General features: G+C 40.2%; 1 protein-coding gene and 1 pseudogene across 1 annotated transcript in view; one reads left to right on the top strand and one right to left on the bottom strand.

The window, feature by feature from the left end:
* Positions 1-34: 34 nt before the first annotated feature.
* Positions 35-17,987, bottom strand: part of IARS2 (isoleucyl-tRNA synthetase 2, mitochondrial) — a 54,288-nt gene continuing 36,335 nt past the window's right edge. The window contains exons 15-23 of the mRNA XM_078078379.1: positions 11,591-11,699; positions 9,662-9,764; positions 8,143-8,268; positions 7,176-7,307; positions 6,251-6,357; positions 5,361-5,506; positions 4,448-4,638; positions 1,961-2,105; positions 35-603 (exon numbers count right to left, since the gene is read on the bottom strand). Of these exons, the coding sequence (XP_077934505.1) occupies positions 461-603; positions 1,961-2,105; positions 4,448-4,638; positions 5,361-5,506; positions 6,251-6,357; positions 7,176-7,307; positions 8,143-8,268; positions 9,662-9,764; positions 11,591-11,699 (1,202 nt within the window). The 3' untranslated portion in view covers positions 35-460. The remainder of the gene's footprint in view (positions 604-1,960; positions 2,106-4,447; positions 4,639-5,360; positions 5,507-6,250; positions 6,358-7,175; positions 7,308-8,142; positions 8,269-9,661; positions 9,765-11,590; positions 11,700-17,987) is intronic.
* LOC118539250 (small ribosomal subunit protein uS8 pseudogene) lies at positions 11,898-12,377 on the top strand (annotated as a pseudogene).

Here is a 17,987-nt window from a genome sequence, read left to right as displayed (position 1 = left end):
TATATTTTTTTCTTGATTTTTACAACTTCATCAGTATCAGTAAATTTCCAGATGCCTTTATTTTTAGACGTTACAGAACTTAAATATGGAGTCAAGAAGCTTTATAAAATAGAAAACATTTTCTGGTCAGCCACATTTAAAGTCAAACATACCCAGTGTCTCTGTTCTGAATAAATCCATTATGGATATATCGAGATCCATCTGCATATTTGTATTTTTCTGCATGTGTATATATATATATATATATATATATATATATATATATACACACACATTATTTTTTATCTGCTACAGGAAAAACTTGTAATTCTGAAATTTGACCCTTATCCTCCACCATTTACTCTTCCATTCGTTACCTAAACCTAGGCTTTCCTCTTTGCAGTGTTGTAAACAGTCCCTCTGAACTCGCGTTCGGTGCTCGCAGGGTGCTCCTGCTCTGCTGTCGACGGCCGAGTGGCTCTTACTTTCCACTCACCACTGCCGTGCATCGGGGGCAGAGTGCATCTGAAGACTCAGCCGTGTACTTCCAACAACGAGGGCATTTTTCTTTGGTAGTTGGCATGACAATTACTTTATAGGAAGACTCTTCACGAATATCCCCACCTGTGAGAGAAAGATACAGGAAGACTGACAGGCCTTTCAACTTGTATCTCTCTTTCCTGAGTGGTTCTGCCAGTGTTTCTTTTTCAAAGCTTTCTCCCTCCCCTGGGGAAAGCTGGTCAGTACGGCTTCATTTGCCACATTACGTAAACAGCCGTGACAGTGGACTCACACCCTGACCCGAGGACAGCTGAGGAATCGGAGACCCCGAGTGAGAGGGTAACTGATGTTCCCCAAGTCACAAGTTCTCGAACTCCCCAGGCAAAGCAGGCCTTCTCGCTCTTCATCCGGGCTCAGTGCTGGTAAATTACACTGCCTCTCCAGCAAGACAAGAATTTTTAAAAAAGCCAAATTATAGTGCCAACTGCAGTGTCCCCACTTAAACCTTCTTGGTTTAGGGGCGCCTGGGTGGCTCAGTTGGTGAAGCATCCCAACTCTTGATTGCGGCTCAGGTCATGATCTCAGGGTCAGGCTCCAAGTGGGATGTGGCGCCTGCTTACAGTTCTCAAGCTCTCTCTCCCCTCCCCTCCCTCCACCTCTCTCTTTCACACCCCTCTCTTAAAAAAAAAAAAACAAAACTTGTTTTAGACAAAAAGAAACAAAAATTTCTCCACTATTAGTACTCTCAGACTTCAGCCTAAATAATATACAGTGAAGAAAATTATTTTCTAGCCATTATATAGAGAATGTACATTAACATTGTGAAAAGCAAGTGAGAATCTTTACTACAGGGTCAGTGCTTCCAGGCCTCACACTTCAACTGATGCCCACAAATGAGCCTCCCGCCTCCTGATGGCACCTAACAACCATGAGGAACACAGGGAGCGTCACCGTCCCCACAGTACCTGCGGCCATTGTGTTACATGACCACGCCTCCACGCCATCACTGAGAATGAAGTAGGCAGACAAAAGTCCCCTATTGAATACCTACCAACTGCCTGCTCGTGAGATCCCACAGTGGGAATGAGTTCCATAAAACTTCTTCCTTAACCCTTCGTGAAGATTGGCTAAATCTTTTAATATAGGGTGTGCAAGTAAGAAATTTCCGAGTCCACAATGGGGAGGGGCAGGCTAGGCAGGACCAGGATCCTGAGTGAGGCCAACTAACGTCACCTACGATGACCATTATTCACAGGACAGGAAGGAAAGCGCTCTCCTCTCACCAGCACTGTGTTCCCAAGATCATCGTGTAGGACACTTCTGAAAGCTGGTTTAGAAACTTGGCCAGTTTCCATAAAAAGATGTATTCCAAGAACATACCTGCCTTTAGAACACACCTGATCCCCTGCGAAGCTGGAGACGACCTACGATTATCACTCTGTTCTCCAGATCTCACCTGTTATCTTCCCCTCTTCCTTACCTTCTAAATTGATCAGGAATGTCCCTTTGCGCTCAATTACATCTGTAGTTACTGATCGTGGTTCCTGAGAGAGTAAAGTTGTCTGGGAAGCCATCATTAGTTCATTCAACTGAGAGGTGCTGGAAGTCTCCTCAGCTTGTAGCATCTGGGAATAAGCATGCCAAGGTTACTGTCTAAATGTTTACTGCAAACTGAGGTTAGAAGAATTAACGCTGCAAATTCTTGTGTTCAGTGAGTGACCCTTTACTACCCTTATCTCCTGAGCTAATCTATTAAATCAATTAGAATGAAAGTTTTATTTTAAAGTGAGTGAGTGGGGGGAGGGGCAGAGGGAGAGAGAGGGAGAGAAACTCATGCAGATTCCCTGATGAGCAGGGAGCTGGATGCGGGGTTCGATCCCATGACCCTGAGATCACAACCTGAGCCAAAGTCAAGAGTCGGCCGCTTAACCGACTGAGCCACCCAGGCGCCCCTAGAATGAAAGGTTTTAATTAAAAATTTCCAGGCAATAGTATGTGCTCTCTATATAATATGCTCTGTGCCAGGCACTTCACATGCTAGATGCTAAATGTCCATTACTTCTAATCATCATGGTGTTTCTTATCCCATTTTCCAAACGAGGAAACCTGTTCCAAGGGGTTAACTACTCACGGTTCTCAAGCAGTAAGTGGTGGAGCTATACTTCTAGCCCAGGTCTGTGAGCCTCAGAGCCCAGACTGCTTTTCCCTGTGTCCTGCCTCCCACATCAGGAGAGGTGGTAAGATACTATCTAAATAGACCTGCTTTTAGCAACACAGACCAAAGGTGCCAACTGAATAAAGCACAGAGCTATTCTCAAGTACAATAAAGTTGGATGTTTGATAAGCATTTTTATACTTTTCATTGTAATTCTGATCTTCAAAATAAGTTTATAAGCTAATACAGACATTGTTTAAAAAAAAAAAAAAACCAGCGGCGCCTGAGTGGCTTAGTTAGTTAAGTGGCTGACTCTTGATTTTGGCTCAGGTCGTGCTCTCAGGGTCACGGGCTCAAGCCCCGAGTTGGGCTCCGTGCTGAGTGTGACGCCTGCTTGAGAGTCTCTCTCTGTCTCCCACCCTCTGCTTGCACACTCTCTCAAATAGAAATTTTTAAAAACTCAAGAAAAAGAAGATTCAAAGAGATCAGTTTTAACAAATTCATGCAATTAGTAATTCATAGATTCAGAACTCCATCTGACAGCTAGTGTAATTCCTAAGAAAAATACATTATTTTTAAAAATCCCAAAGTATTTTTTCCAATATAAATGATCCAAACAAGCTGTATTTTTTTTAACTTAACTACTCAGAACTAAGGAAGTCAAGAAGACACAAGACATGTAGGAGAAAAGCCCCATACCAGGCTGGGTAGCCTTAGCTAGGTCATAGTTTCAGTGGTCTTCAGTTTCCTTGCTCATAAAATAAAGGAGTCAGAGTCAAACCCCTCCCAACTTATAAAAAGATTATTTATTTAGAGAGTGGGGGGAGGGGCAGAAGGAGAAGCAGAGAGAGAATCTCAGACTCTATGCTGAGCACGAGCCCCATGCAGGGCTCGATCTGGTGACCAAGAGCATGACCTGAGGCAAAATCAAGAGTTGGATGCTTAAACTGACTGAGCCACCCAGGTGCCTTCCAACTTATAAATTTTAAAATGTGAGTATCTTACTTAAATTATCTGCTGTCTGATCAATAATCTCCTACAGACTGCAAGCCTCAAATCTTAATTACATTACTAAAAACTGAACCTGAGCTTACCAACCAATCAGCAATAATCGCGCCTCGGATAAACCTCATTGGCTACAATACTGCCATACCAACCAAGTGAGATGGTCATTTTTAGAAAACTATGATAGCAGTAAAACTTTAAAAAACATATTGTCAATTCTCTTCTCAAGCATTAAAAAATCCTGAGTCAATATGTTAAGCTATAAGCCAATGTGGCCAATGAACCATTAAGAATGCCAAGAAGAAAACCTTGATGGTTCTTTTGGAAATAAAAATAGGAGGAATGCTTTGAGATGGCATGGTAATTTGCTGGAGCAAATGAATTTTCTTCAAATCTCCTGAGAAAAAGATGGAAATCTTTTTTAGATTTGTTTTGAACCTGGTCCAGATGGACAAAATTCTCAGAAAACTAGATCCTTAACACAAAACCCTCAATTTTTGTGTATTGTAATAATAATGTCATCGGTTTCTGTCACTTACCTAAACAGCCCTGAGGATGTGCATTTCAAATAGGACTCTGTTGCACCTTCCCTGTCCCAACTTACAAAGCATGTAGCAACAGAGTGCATGTTTTGTAGAAGGGAAAGGAAGCATAGAGAAGGAGGAAACAAAGAACCTGTGATAATATCAGGTTTACAAGATCTCTAAACTAAAAAAACCTTACTTATACAGAGATTTTTAAAAGCCAAATTTCAGGTGAAGCGGTAGGATACGAACATCCCTTCCAAAGAGACAAACGGATACTCACCTCTATTATCTCAAAAAGCAGCCCAGGCTCAATCACAAGGATGACCTTGTACTCGGCTGCGTTTTTACCAGGGATGCTCCCAAGAAATGAATCTCTCATGGCGCAAGTGCTCTCGATGGCTTCCTCTAACCCAGGCTTCTTCCAGACAGAACTGGTTCTGATCCACCCAGTACGAAAAACACTCTGGGCATCTTTGAAAAAAAGAAAACAGTAATAAAAAAAATAAAAAATAAGTGAAAGTAATTTACATATATTCCAAACTGTATAGAAAGATCTAACCATTAAATATTTACTATTCATGGGAAACAAGAATTGGTACTTACAGTAAATATTATGGAGCCATTCTAAATGCCTACCATTTATATTCACATTTTGAAATTTAAACAAAGGATAAAATATTATAGTAAAATCCCAAAGGAAAAAAGGATGCCTAGAAGAAAATAAAATAGAAAAAAATAGCCCAATATTGACAGTTGTCTTTGGATAGTAAGACAAATTATGAGTGACTTTTCCTCCTCTTTCTAAATTTCTATAGTTCCTAATTTTCTATAAGCTTAATACAGAGGGAAAAGACTATTATAAAAATATCCACTAAAAGGCCCTACACTTGGTTTCAATAAAACCTACATCATCATTTCAGACACTTATAAAGGTATTTAAGAAACTGATTCTGCAGCATGGCCAAGCTGCCCGTACACTTCAGAACGCACTCCCAAGGTGGCTTGAAGGCTGTCTGAAATCCGTCCTACTCCGTGACAAACGAGGGCAAAGGACTAAAGGACCAAGACATGTTTTGCCACAAAGCGCTCACTGTGGACGAGAAAGTGCCCCCTCCACGAAGTAGATGAGATCTGAGGTTGCAGTCCTCATCCAGGGCCTTTCTCATCTCAGGAACACATCAAGTACTCCTTACCTTCAGTGTAGGGTATGTGCTGGAATACTTCTTCAGCCAAGTGAGGAAGAATGGGGGCAAAAGAACGAACCAGGACGTCCAAAATTTCAGCTAACGCGGTCTGGCAAGAGCGCCGTTTGGGGCTGCCCGCGCTTTCACAGTAGAGCCTGAACGAGAAGCATGTGTTCAGCAGGGGACGTTTGATACACAAAGGGCGGGAGGCAGGATGCGCCTCAGGCGGGCTCCTTCCTGCCGCGGGGCGAACGCCATGGTTCGGAGCAGCGCTGCACTCAAGCAGCAGATACGGTCACATAACCCTACGGCTGGGTCCTCCACCCCACCTCCCTCCTCCGCACCTCTCAGCAGCTGTGCCGCAGCCCCCGCGTGGCTGAGACGGCCAACCGTGTGTTAGAGGACGACGGAGGTGTTAGCTGCGGCTACTTCTCTTCCAGTCCTAGCAGTGTGTTCGGAGGGAGTCCCAATCCCTGCGTGTAAGGTCCTGGAGGTGCCGATGGCCTGGGGCCAACCCTCACACAGGCCTGGCTGCTATCAGTGAAGACCAAGCACCAAGCCTTCCTCTAAAAGCGCATCACTGATCTACACGATGTGTCATCATGGTAACAGGTGCCTGTATATTTGTCTCTCCTCCTCAAAATTTACAAACTCCCAAGAAGAGGTACCATACTCGTCACCTCATGTTGGCACCTCTTCCTTACTGAGCACTGACTTCCTCAAACGCAGCGCAAAGCACATTCCTTACATTCTCTCTTTTCATAATCACATTATGAGGTTTGTATTATCACTTGACTTGAGAACCCAACTTCTTAATAACTGCACAGTGTCACCCATCTTGCTCGCCACTGTAGACACTCAAGAAATAGCTGAATATTTTAATATTCAGTCATACGTACCGGTCTTTGATTATGCTGAAATAGAAGTTAGAGAGCTCTCTGGTATAAAATGCTCGTAACAGCCGAACAACTTTTCCAAAATCGTACTGTTTATATGCATCAGTAATCTAGGGGACAAAAGCCAAAATAAATTTGGAAGTTGGGGTAAGCCAACAAAAATGCAAGTCATCATGAGCAAAATATGTACCTTGTCAAAATATGTTTCAAAGGCAGACAACTACAAAAAAGGAGACATGCAAGAGTGACTGAGGATCTTTCAAACATTTCTGGGTATCAAATTCAACTACCGTCAGAAAATACTGAATATTCTACTCTTGGAACTAGACAGAACACTCATCAAAGGAAGGGATTGGGTTTAAACTGATAAACTACACCATTATAAAACAGCAAAGAATGCAAGTTACCAATGTTGCCTCATTTATGCCTGAAAAGTAAAATAGGGCAAAAATCTGCATGTCTCTGACTTAACGGTACATGGAAGCAACCACATTTCCAATTTTTGAGAAAACACATTATCTGTGTTTATATATAAATGAGAAGTATCTTACAAAACACATAGGAATAGTCATTTCAGTTATTTCTATACTTTGATGGGTTCATCTGCAGACAAAATACGGCCCTACTTTATTCCTTCTTGTTGGAGAAATACATAAAGCTGATCTTGAGAGAAAAATGTTGTCTGAGGGGAAGTCTGGGCCTATGTTTCCACCAGGTACTGATAGTCTTTTGAAAAACCAGGAAAGAAATCCTAAGACTTCATACCTGAAGTCAACCTTAGAATGTGTGGAATTTATCAAGTACAACTCTTCTCAGGGCAATGGTTACGATTTCTAGCAGTATCTGTTCTGCCGGCACACAATGCCAATTTCAACATTCAGCAGTACTGATATTTCTATTTTCCAAGAGCTTATTAATTCATACTTACCTTGTTTGCTAAATTCTGCAGTAAGTGTAGCATGTACTGGTCTATGACATACATATTGTTAACAGGAACAGAATCTGTTTCTGGGTTGAAACCAGCGACATTTCCCAGAAGAAAGCGGAGTGTATTCCTGAGCTATTAATGTTGAGAAAAAATACGCAGTCAAAAAATATACGAGGCCTTCAATTCTTGCTGAAAAGTTATTTTATTTTTCTATAATTTTTATACAACTCATGTTACTTTCTTAATGGGATACTGTTTTAAAAAATATCATTCCTAAATGAGACTACAAATGCAAAAAAAGAGACTCTCATTTCAATAGCTGAGTTACAGAAAGAACCCCTGGACTTTACACATGAAGACTGATTTTTCATTATATTTCTTGTAACCTTATAAAGTCAAACCACCTTTCGGTGGCCCAGTTTGTCCATCTGTATAGGTAGGAATGTTATTTTCACCTGCTTCACGGGCAAAAATAAAGATAAATGGAATAAATGTGAAAGGTCATTGAGCACATGAGAAGTATATGAAATTAGGGGCGCCTGGGTGGCTCAGTCAGTTAAGCGTCTGCCTTCGGCTCAGGTCATGATCCCAGGGTCCTGGGATCGAGCCCCGCATCGGGCTCCCTGCTTGGCGGGAAGCCTGCTTCTCCCTCTCCCACTTCCCCTGCTTGTGTTCCTGCTCTCGCTAGGTCTCTGTCAAATAAATAAATATTTTTTTTAAGAAGTATATGAAATTATAATTTTGTATTATACTATATTTTATAAAGTATAAAAGACAGTATATAAAGTTTTTAGGATTACACTATTAATATTTTTAAACAAACACAGGATTATTTTTAAATGCTCACAACATGTAGAAACTCATTTCCCATTGCTGTTTTGCAATACCAAACAAAATGTTCCTCATTTTTAAAAAAAGTTATTTAGCTGACCTTTTATTCAGAAACAGGAAGAATAATGACTCTGACCTTGCTAATATCATCTCTGGCAGCATTAAGTACAGATGGACTAATGGTCACTTCAGTGAAGACGTTGGACTCCGCTACCCACCAGCGAAGGACATCAGCACCGTAGGGAGGCTCCTTGTTTTGATCCTTTCAGTGGAGAAAAAAAGACATGTAAACATATAAATGGCTTTCAATTCTAATTAGGTGATCAAATGTTTCAGGTATTCCTCCTCAGAAATATTTGAGCACAACTTGGGCATCAAACCCCCCTGCACCGTAATGAAACAGGGCTAACAATCTCAGAATCAGCTGCGCATAAACCACACTGCAAAAGCGTGCGCTCTGCGGTCTCGCTGCTTGCGCAGATGCGGGCGTGTCCGCACACATCCTTCTAGCACAGCTGGGGCCGCAGTGGGGCCCCGACGCCTCTCTGATGGCGGAGGGGAATACAGGGGCTGCTTTTGCCTTCCGGCACTCCCCAGCAACTCCACATACAGCAAGGATTCTTGGACAGGAGGGCAGTAAAAAGCCAAAGGAGTAAAATAACAGACAAGTGATTTCTTTTCTGAAAGCAACTCCAAAATAAAGGAAATTATTAGCAACCCCAGATCTGATGTCCATCAATGATTTGCTTTAAACTGTATAATTTCCAAGAATATAATAATGAAACACGAAGTTGCGATCTCATTTTTTTCTTACACTGTTTCCATGTAACTGTAAATTTTTGTCTTTTTAAATAAATTTTCACAAATTTTTAAAGTTCAATTAAAAGAAGGGATCAGGCGCCGGGGTGGCTCAGTCAGTTAAGTGTCCAACTCTTGATTTCAGCTCAGGTCATGATCTCAGGGTCATGAGATCGAGCCCCACGTTGGGCTCCATACTCAGTGGGGAGTTTCTCTCTCTCCTTCCCTCTGTCCTTCCCCCCTGCTTACGTACATGCTCTCTCTCTAAAATAGATAAATCTTAAAAAGGGGAGAGGGGGGAGGTGGATAGCATGGTTCAGGACCTAATTAGAGATTCAGACCTGAAATGAGCCAACAGGGCCACAATCCCAGCCCTTCTCTTTTTCATTAAAATCATTAAGAGTCTAGATCTACACTAAGTTCTACTCCTGAAACCAGTATTATACTACATGTTAACTAACCAGAATTTAAATAAAAATTTGGGAGGAAAAAAAAAAAGAGTCTAGATTTAAAACATGGTAAGGCATCTGCTATTAGCATAAAAGATGGTTGGTGTTGATATTTTTGTTGTTGTTTTACACTGAAATAATTACATTAAGGTTTTGGCTGCCAACTTAAAAGCATTAAAACAAAAAAAGTTGTTTTTGTTTTTTTAAAGATTTTATTTATTTATTTGAGAGAGAAAGAGAGTGGGGGAGAACACGAGAGCGGCAGAGGGAGAAGCAGACTCCCCACCAAGAAGGGAGCCCGATATGGGGCTCGATCCCAGTACCCTGGGATCACGACCGGAGCCGAAGGCAGACGCTTAACTGAGCTACCCAGGCGCCCCAAAAGAAAAGTTTTAGAGAACCACCTACTTGTCCTCCGTTGATGACCACATCAGGATCAATGACATTCCCAAGAGACTTGGACATCTTTTCTCCCTTTTCTCCAAGGGTGAATCCATGAACCACCACTGTCCTAAGAAGACAAATCAGCCATTATGATAATAAACAGTTAAAATGATTTCTTTGAAGATCATTTATAGCTTAAAAAGAGTACCTCAGCTTGAAAAAAAAAACACACAGGATTTTTCTTAACAGATTATGTATGAAAGCTTTTCTTGAAAGTCTAATTCTCAGCTGCTTATTTATCATGATTGTTAGACAGTAAGCTCTTTACTTATACGTAGAAAAATTTTTGATGTTTACATTCATTTCACAAATATTTCCTGACCATCTATTATGTATTGATTTTGATCATTAAAATTAACCAGGAAAAAGTATGTCTTAAAAAGAGCAGATTATCATCTCAAAATTATTTTCAAAAAGACAATTTGAGACAAATAGATCTGTTGTTCTACGGGTGTTTAAAAGCATGTTATATAAGAAACAAAAACGGGAATTGTTCTGGAATGGGTTTTCATTGTGAGACAGCAACAATCTAACAAAATTCACTACAGGAATGTTTCAGTTCATTAGCCACCTGTGGATATTACGAATATAAGGATATGAGACCTCAGGCTGTCTTCAATCAACGTAGAGTGCCCCTCTCTGTATTCCTCCATGTCAAGTCTTCCGTATTTCAAGATCTAGCTCTTCACAGATGTCCCCACTGTTCCAGTCAATGCTGATGTTACCTCTTGTGGGAATAACAGGGTGTACCAGTGACAAGACTTCTCTGTATTACTGTCTCCTTTGTCTCTCTCTTTTTTACTTCAAACTCTTATTTCTCTCATGAAACAAAAGATTAAGCTAATAAAGGTGTTTTATATCCAGACATACCTTGGAGATACGGCAGCTTTGGCTCCAGACTACTGCAGTAAAGTGAGTCAAGTGCATTTTTTGGTTTCCAATGCACACCAAAGTTATGTCTACACTACACTGTAATCTATTAAGTGTATAATAGCTTTATGTCTAAAAAAACAAGGTACATTCCTTAATTTAGAAATATTTTATTGCTACAAAATACTAACTATCACCTGAACTTTCAGCAACTTGTAATCCCTTTGCTGGGGGAGGTTGATGGCTGTTGACTGGTCAGGGTGGAGGGTGCTGCCGGTGGGGGTGGCTGTGGTGATTTCTTTTTTTTTTTTTTAAAGATTTTATTTATTTATTTGAGAGAGTGAGCGAGAGAGAGAGAGAGCACAAGCAGGGGGAGGGGCTGAGGAAGTGGGAGAAGCAGTCCCCCGCCGAGCAGGGGGCCCAATGCAGGGCTCGATCCCAGGACCCCGGGATCAGGACCTGAGCTAAAGGCAGACGCTTAACCGACTGAGCCCCCCAGGCGCCCCTATGGCAATTTCTTAAAATAAGACAACGGAGTTTGCCACAGTGATTGACTCGGCCTTTCATGAACCATTTCTCTGTTTCAGGTGGTATTTGATAGCATTTTACCCAGAATAGTACTTTCAAACTTGGAGCCAATCCTCTGGAACCCTGCTGCTGCTCTCTCAGCTAAGCTGATATAATATTCTAAATCCTCTGCTGTCACTTCAACAATCTGCACAGCCTCTTCACCAGGAGCAGATTCCATTTCAAGACACCACTTTCTTTGTTCATCCACGAGAAGCGACCCCTCATCTGTGAAAGTCTATCAGGAGATAGCACAGTTCAGTCCCATCTTCAGGCTCCACTTCGGACTCTGGGTCTCCTGCCGTTTCTACCACATCTGCAGCTACTTCCTCCACGGAAGTCTTGAGCCTTCAATTTGTAAAAATAAAATGCAGTACCTGCGAAGCGCAATAAAGCAAGTACCCAGCAGAAGTACTCAAAGTGCGAAGACTTGTTTAGCTCAGGTTTAACACTTACTTAAAAGGTGCTTTTTTCCTTGTTGCCACACTTGTTAATAAAGAAGATTGAAACCACCCGCCAAGCTGGTCTTTTCCTTCCAAGTACAAATCTGCTCTTTGGTCAGTACCTCAAAAACAAATATTAAAAAACACAGAAATTAAAGTTAATTAAAATTGGAAAATGAAAATATGTATCCAAGTGTTAAAATAATAAAAGTAATCATGTTATTTCCTGTGTCATGTTATACCTGAGACTTAGACTGCATTCGCTTGAGCTCTTACCCTCACTGCCCATTTATTAATCAAGATAAAGAGAATAGCTCTTTCCGCCATCTTTCCGTGCCACCATAACGGTGAGCATGAATGTCCTGGCAGATGCTCTCAAGAGCATTAACAATGCTGAGAAGAGAGGCAAACGCCAGGTTCTAATTAGGCCGTGCTCCAAATTCATCGTCCGGTTTCTCACTGTGATGATGAAGCATGGTTACATTGGCGAATTTAAAATCACTGATGATCACAGAGCGAGGAAAATTGTTGTGAACCTCACGGGCAGGTTAAACAAGTGTGGAGTGATCAGCCCCAGATTTGATGTACAACTGAAAGATCTAGAAAAATGGCAGAATAACCTGCTCCCGTCCCGCCAGTTTGGTTTCATTGTACTGACAACCTCAGCTGGCATCATGGACCATGAAGAAGCAAGACGAAAACACACAGGAGGGAAAATCCTGGGACTCTTTTTCTAGGGATGTAATACATACTTGCAAATAAAATGCCTCAATGGAAAAAAAAAAGATAAAGAGAATAAATGTTGGAGTATGATCTCCTAACCACAGGCGACTAAAACACTACCTAAATTAGGGACTGATTAATAATAATTACCAATATCAATATTTCCAGTTAAATCTTCTATGAAAATGAGCATCTAATAACTTTATAAGTGAAAATACTCTGTGATATTATAATGATGGATAGGTGTCCATTATCCATTTGTCCAAACCCATAACATGTACAACACTAACAGTGAACCGTAATGCAAACTGTGGACTTTGGGTGGTTATGATGTGTCACTGTAGGTTCATCTCTTATAACGAATGTGCCACTCTGCTGGGGGAAGCAGACAATGAGAGAGGTTGTGTGTCTGTGGAGGCAAGAGGGATGTGGAAAATCCCTATACCTTCCTCTTAATGTTGCTATAAATCTCAAACTGCTCTAAAAAAATCAAGTCTTTTAAAAAAGATAGCAAAAGAAAAAAGTGTGGTCAAATCTGTTGGGACATATGTATGAGCAAGTTTGAGAGCTACTTCTGCATTCAACAATAAACCACGGTTAATTCAAGAGTTAAAATAATCTGAGATAAAAGACCATTTGGCAAACATTTTAAGTAATTGTAGGTAACAATCATTTCAGTCAAGAATCTTCAAGGGTGCTTAACCACTAGGTGAAAATTTGGTGAGAAAACAGGGTATTTCCAGTCTTAAAGTATCTTCCTGCAAGATACTTACTAATGCAACAATTCCTATAGGGAGATGGGATGAGAAATAACCACAAGAGAGAAAGAGAGAAAATAGGATGACACCACCTCCAAGGGATCAAAGTTCAACATCACCAGTAAGTCATCGTGTGACTTCTGTTAGGATGTACTGAAAGGGACACAGTATCTCTTCTGTGGTATTCCTGCCCAAAATGCATAGTCTAAATCTCATCATGAGGGACCATCTACAAAATAACCTGTACATTCATGAATATCAAGGACATGAAAGACAAGAACAAAATGAGACTAAAGTGACAGGACAACTAAATGCCGCAAATGACTCTAGGCTGGCTCAAGGACCCTTTCGATTTTTTTTCTTTTCCGATAAAGGACATTACTGGGTGAAAGCTGAATAAGATCTGTCAGTAACAGGATGGAATCAGTGTCGATTTCCTGATTTTGATATTTGTATTGGTTATACAAGAGAGTGTTGTGTTTTTAGGAAATATACACCAAAATATTTAGGGATAAAAGAGCATCAAGTCTGCAACTTACCCTTAAATGGTTCAGAAAAGTGTTTATATATACATACAGAGAAAAAATATATAAAACAAACATAGTAAAATGCTAACTTTGGAAAATCTAGATGAAGGGTATGTGATACTTCTTTACTCTGTGAATTTTCAAAGTAAAATGTTTGGGTTTTTTAAAGATTTTATTTATTTATTTAAAGAGAGAGCCCGTGGGGCACCTGGGTGGCTCAGTCGTTAAGCGTCTGCCTTCAGCTCGGGTCATGATCCTGGGGTCCTGGATCGAGCCCAGCATTGGGCTCCCTGCTCAGAGGGAAGCCTGCTTCTCCCTATCCTGCTCCCCCGCTTGTGTTCCCTCTCTCGCTGTGTCTCTCTCTGTCAAATACATAAATAAAATCTTTAAAAATTAATTAAAAAAAAAAAAAGAGAGAGCCCATGTGAGTGGGGGGGAAGGGCAGAGAGGGAGAGAGAGAGAATCTCAGGCAGACTCTGTGCTGAGTGCAGAGCCCAACACACGGCTCGATCTCATGACCCTGAGATCTTGACCTGAGCTGAAACCAAGAGTTGGACACTTAACCAACTGAGCCACCCAGGTGCCCCAGTTTTTTTTGTTTTGTTTTTTTAAAGAACATGAGGTCTTTGGGGAAGATTACTTCCATATTTTAAATCTAAACTCACAACTCTAAGAAGCCCCCGTAATCCCTTTTAGTTGTGAAATGAAGATTTGTCCTTATGTCCTAATATTGAGGATTCAGTGTTGTAATTCTTATGTGACAATGAGTATCTGGGTGCAGCAGGAGACAAAATTAAAATAATTAAATCAAGCCAATTCAATTCATTCAGCATTTCTGAGCACTTATTACCCGACAGGTACTGTACTAGACACTGGGAGGGGGGAATGTAAAGAATCTGGTAGCTGCCTTCTTGGAGCTGATTACTAGTGAGATGGATTTTATGTTACATAAGAAATAACTGTGCTGGGTGTCATCAAGGCAAAACTACAGCTCGGCCAGTCCGTGCAGCTAGGAAAGTCTAAGAGGCTATAACAAGACAAATGCGTATGTGCAGTAAGAACAAAATGTCTTAGCTTCAACATCTAGAGCGCTGCATCTATTCCCTACTCTTCTTATTCCTCCCCTGATCTGTAACCATTTATGACCCTAAACTTTTATGACACTGGCGCTCAAATCCCCTCCCACCCAGAATGTTCACTTCTTACTGGTGACCACATTTTGGATATGGCAACCATCAATGAGATGATCAACAACAGAATGCTGGTGGTAATCTTCTCCTGAAACAAGTAGATAATGAAATAGCAGCAAGTATCAGCAAACCCTCTTCATCTCTGAAAGATGCCTGCTTGTGGGCTCGTGAAATGATCACTCACAGTCCCTAGCCTGGCGTCAGACTACAGTGCTGTCCTCTTAGCATAGGTGCTGTTCCCAAGCCTTGATTAACACACCTAAAACACAAGGGCTTTCAATCATCTCTAAAATCTCTGTCAGCCCTAAAGTGTCTAAAAAGCTGGTTGCTGGGGCGCCTGGGTGGCTCAGTTGGTTAAGCGACTACCTTCGGCTCAGGTCATGATCCTGGAGTCCCAGGATCGAGTCCCGCATCGGGCTCCCTGCTCAGCAGGGGGTCTGCTTCTCCCTCTGACCCTCTTCCCTCTTGTGCTCTCTGTCTCTCATTCTCTCTCTCAAATAAATAAATAAAAATAAATAAAAAATAAAATAAAAAATAAAAAGCTGGTTGCTGCCCAAGGCCTTACAGGAGTCAGGACAAAAGCCATCTGAAGACGGCACAAGCGCTGTATTCAGACCCCTGGGTCCGAGTCCCGGCTGTGGTGTGGACCAGCTGTGGGGGCTCAGCTTAACCTTCCATTGTTCCCACTTCTTCACTAAAATGAGGACAACACCAAAATCTGTTTACCTCGTAAGATTGTTATAGAGATTAAAGAAGTAAGAGGACATGCTTTGGACATAATAAACAATCAGTAAATGTTAATTATAAAGAGCACTGGTATTTCCTGATGGTAAATTACGAAAGGAGTATTTTTTTCAAACCATTCTTATATGAAACAATACTTGTGAAAATGTGATTAGTTATCCTAAACTATTTTAAAAATATATAGTCTCTGATCCTGTCCTGGAAATATATGTTATAACATTCTAATAAAACAAGAGGATATCAGGCAATTAATAAGAGCACGACAAAACAGCTAATACTTATCAAGGGTAAAGTCTCAATGTCTTTTCATTCTCATATACATATTGAATTGCTGGAACTGGATAAGAAGCAAAATGTCATCCTAGAAAAGGGGGTGTAGTCCCAGAAAATTTCTGCAAGCCACAGCCTTTCAAGGTGGTGTGTGAAACCAGTGGAGAAAGACGGAGTGGGTCGGGGCCGGGAGAAGACCGGGCACAGCAAAGTTCTGGACAACGAATGAAAACATTAAAGCTTGTGTGAACTTTCCAAATGAAAATAAGTCTAGTCTTGGATGGTAAGAAACAGGAAGAAAAGTCAAGCTCAAGTGCTGGAATATTGTGGAACTACTGTACACCTCATATAATGAATCACTGGACTATTTCCTATTTTTGCAAGTTTATTTTTAGAAATGATTTTTTCTAACAAATGCACATTCTCACTTCAAGAAATTGGTAAAACACTGAGAAGTTCAAAAAAATAAAATCACATATATCCCACTACCTAGAGATAATCACTTTATTTCACCGTATTTCCTTCCAGTATTCTGTCTATGCTCATCAACATTTCCATGAGTTTGTTAGCATATCAAGATAATTTGCCTGCATCCTGCCTTTTTTTTTTTTTGTATTCTGCACTTTTTAAAATGTAACATGCCCTTAGATAAAACCATACCCACAATTACTTTTCAAAAACATGACTGAATGGTTGCATATTATTCTGTCATATGAACTTATATCATATTGCTAAAGTCATTTATCTATACATGGACAATGAGCTACAGGGTCAAATCATGTCCTGTCAGAAATAACACTGTAAAAAAAAATAACACTGTAATGAATATCCTCACACATAATTCTCCATCCAGATCTGATTACTTCCAACAGGAGAGAAGTCTACAAATAGAATTTTTTTGGTCCAAAGACTGAAAACCACTCCAAAGCTCTTGATGCATAATACAAAAATTCTTTCCAGTAAGTTTGCACCAAATTACATCCCAATAGCAGTGTACAAGAGGGAGGAATGGTGCCAGTTATTTCTCTAGTTTTTAATCTTTTATCCTTTTTTTTTTTTTTCTGAATAGATCTTTTTTTTTTTAAGGTTTTATCTCTACCCCCAACGTGGCGCTTGAACTCATGACCCTGAGATCAAGAGTTGCATGCCCCTCCGGCTAAGCCAGCCACGCACCCCAGACCTTTTAGTAAAAGAAAAAATAGGAACTTTCTTATGGAGGTAGAAATAAACCTGGGAGTTGTAAAATTCCAGGAAAAGTAGCAGTTAACCATGTGGCAAAAAGTATTTCTATTATGGCAACTTTATCTCTAGGAAAGTTATAAAAATTAGTATTTAGAGGGAATAATAAACTGTTCAGAACAATAAACCTTTAAGATTATGATTCAGTCATGGCAGTAAATAAAGAATAAGCCAATTATTAAAAAAAAAAAAAACTATCAAAGCAAACCAGCAAAAAAACTTGACTAATCCATAATTTCATTACTAGATTTATTTAACTTACCTTAATTGATAAATTTTAAGCAAGATTATTGCATTTAAGAAGGCAAGTTGTAGAACCAGCACAAAACCGTATTTGTCAAAACTACTGCTTAACCAATGTAACATCTTAATTAAGAATTTTTTTAGAAATGATTCATTTAAAAATGCTATTCCCTTTCAGAAAAGTGTTCCAGTTTCAGTTTAAGTACTATTGACTTGAACTCACAATGAAACAGGTACTTGACCTGGTGTTAACATTCAGAAGTCAAATCTCTTTCACTGCTAACATTTTAACATTTACAAAATAATTTGTAAAAAGTGTTAAAATATAATTATTAATTTTTTAAAATTAGGCTTTTAAAAGGTATTATATATGTTCTTAAAAGGGTGACCTTTTAAAAAAAGTCATTTGTAAATCTAAGTTACTTGTAAATCTTAGTTTCTCTTTCAAAAAATCATCTTTTTTCTATTTGCTTCAAGTTATTTCTATTTGTTAAACAAAAAAAACAGAGGGGCCCCTGGGTGGCTCAGTCAACTGAGCACTGGACTCTTGGTTTGGCTCAAGTCTTGACCTCAGGGGTCCTGGGATGGAGCCCCAGGCCTGGCTCCGTGCTCAATGGAGAGTCCACTTGGGATCCTATCCCTCTTCCTCTCCCTCCCCTTCTGCTCTCTGGCACGCTCTCTCTCTTAAATACATAAATAAAACCTTAGGAAAAAAA

This window comes from Halichoerus grypus, chromosome 7, assembly GCF_964656455.1.
Source record: "Halichoerus grypus chromosome 7, mHalGry1.hap1.1, whole genome shotgun sequence".
Lineage (NCBI taxonomy): Eukaryota > Metazoa > Chordata > Mammalia > Carnivora > Phocidae > Halichoerus > Halichoerus grypus.
Note: the sequence above shows the minus strand (reverse complement) of the source record. Positions and strands in the feature narration are given on the sequence as shown.